The 2203-nt window shown below is 49.3% G+C and overlaps 1 protein-coding gene across 1 annotated transcript; it reads right to left on the reverse strand.

Annotated features, from left to right (window-relative positions):
* Positions 1 to 306: 306 nt before the first annotated feature.
* On the reverse strand, positions 307 to 1583 carry LOC143143496 (uncharacterized). Its single transcript, XM_076304788.1, has one exon. It carries the CDS (start codon positions 1581 to 1583, stop codon positions 612 to 614), a length of 972 nt encoding a protein of 323 aa, XP_076160903.1. The 3' UTR covers positions 307 to 611.
* Positions 1584 to 2203: the final 620 nt, after the last annotated feature.

Genomic DNA, 2203 nt, shown 5'->3' on the forward strand with positions numbered 1-2203 from the left:
TCCGGAACGAAACGCGGACAATTATATGGCAGATCCGTACCGTTGGGATGCAACGAAGCGGAGGACTCTTTATAAAGAGGGAACCGTGGAAAACCGCGGTCACGTCCCGTCGAGGTGATCGCGTTAATCGTGCTAACGATAGTTTTCGCGGATGCGCTCGAAATTCTCGATGGTTCGTCGCAACGATCGTCGATGTTAATAAGAACCCGGTGCTCTCGCGCGTACGGTAATGGTCGCGGTGGTATAAATCACCGCCACGGTCGGTTGAATTCTTTTCTTTTCTTTTCTTTTCTTTTCTATCGGCGGTGATAAATAACGCGTCTCAACGTACGAATTACAATCTCTAAACGTCGAACGTGTGTAGATACACCGATCCGAGTCGAGGTGTTCGCATATCCTCTGCACGCGCCTCGCGCCTCGCGTCTCGTCCGTAGAACGCAGCTCGAGAGCCGCGTAGCCGACGTTCCACGGTTGCATGCTCGTCGAATTCTCGATTTCTCCCGGGGCGCCCGGTCGTTTCGAATGCGATCAGACTACCAATTTCTAGGATCCGGTGGTGCCGTTCCACGTTTCGATGAGCAACGGAGTGCGTCGTTGGCTCGGCTGGTACTTCAATAGTAGGAATTATCCTGCTTGTAGTCCGGGTAGCGAAGTGGCTGACGCGCGGTGGAGGTACCGTCCGGTTTCAATAGAAAGAAGCTGGTGGGCTTCCCGTTGAAGTTGTACGGTCCCTTGTCCAACTTGTTGGCGAAGGAATCGTCGGGTCGTTTGATCGGTTTCGGATTGCTCTGCCACTGATAGATCGACGTCGGTTTCCCGTTGCTCACGAACTCCGCGGATAAACCGTCAAGATTGGTGATCGGGCTGTCGGTTGGTTTCTTACCGGGTTTCTTCTGCCATTGGTATACCGAGGTGGGCTTCCCGTTGCTCACGAAATCTATCGGGAGCTTGATGAAAGGGTTAACGGATTGTTGATAGACCGGCTTCGGTCTTCCGGGTCTGGTGTACGGTATTTGAGGTCGTAGCTTCGAGGTCGAGTACGTGGGCGGTTGCGATACGTAACCGAGACCCGGTACGAACATGTACGGTGTGGGTGGTAGCCGAATGTAGAATATGTTGCTCTCCTGGTACCTGCTCGAATCGCTGATCGTTCCGTCGTCCGCCTCGAAATTGTTCCCGGTGTAATCAACCTCGTACGGTAAATCGGTGTATCGTAACTGCGGAACGACCGGATAGTTGACGAAGATGGCTTTGTGTTTCCGATTCTTCTTGGCGGTTTTGTCCTTGCCCTCGTTAGGCTGCCTCTGCGAGCGAGCAGCCGACTCCTGGTTGCTTTCCGCTCGATTATCTTGGCTCGGAATCGAGGTTACCGGCGTGTTTCTCCAATCTTTCGTTCCACTGTCGGTCTTCTCTGATTGCTTTTTTGCCAGCCGATTCGTCGCGTCCTTGGCAGTGACAGACTCGGTTTCCGTGGAAACTGGAAGCGCGTCCTTGTTCCGCGGGAACAATCGAGCGTTCAGGGTGTCTTGAAGAGGCACTGCTGTTGCGGTCGCCACGACCAGCAATACCAGCGACGTCCTCATGCTGGCTGGAACAGAGAAAAAAGTCAAGAAAAATAGAAGAAACCAAGCCGATGGTTTTTGTCACACGAGGAACGTGATCCACCAACCGAACCGACGCCACGTCCGCGGTTCGTTCGTTAAAATTGTTGCTCCGTTTCGTTCAACTTTCGGAACGTGGAACGCGAACGGGGTTAGCTTGCCTCGAGAGTTTCTCTTTAAGAGGGTGATCCAGACGCCGCGAATTTCATTCAAACATTAACAAAGACGAATGCTTTCGTACCATATAATACACATCGCTTTGATATTGCTCCAATATCGCTTTAATCGGAAAAAATGAGGCTCGAGCGTACTCGCGATGAATTCATTTCTTTTTTTGTTTTTTATCAGAGAAGATGGGGAAAACTTTTCTTCGATTTTTCAACGATTCGTTTCAAAGACTTTAAAACACTTTTACGAGTATACAGTTTCATGTATAGGGTGATAGCTGGTATAATCGAGTAGGGAATTACTCTACCTGTAAAACTAAATCGAGAAAAGCTTTTCGATTCACGGTATGTTTCGATTCGTGGTTTTGGGGATTAAATGTATCAAGTTTTTAATTTTTTTGAAAATTTATCAAAGATTATTAAAAGTAATTTTAA

Source organism: Ptiloglossa arizonensis, chromosome 2 (assembly GCF_051014685.1).
Source record: "Ptiloglossa arizonensis isolate GNS036 chromosome 2, iyPtiAriz1_principal, whole genome shotgun sequence".
Classification (NCBI taxonomy): domain Eukaryota; kingdom Metazoa; phylum Arthropoda; class Insecta; order Hymenoptera; family Colletidae; genus Ptiloglossa; species Ptiloglossa arizonensis.

Coding starts and splice junctions, on each gene's coding strand:
- LOC143143496 (XM_076304788.1), bottom strand. CDS start 1,583: ATGAGGACGTCGCTGGTATTGCTGGTCGTGGCGACCGCAACAGCAGTG.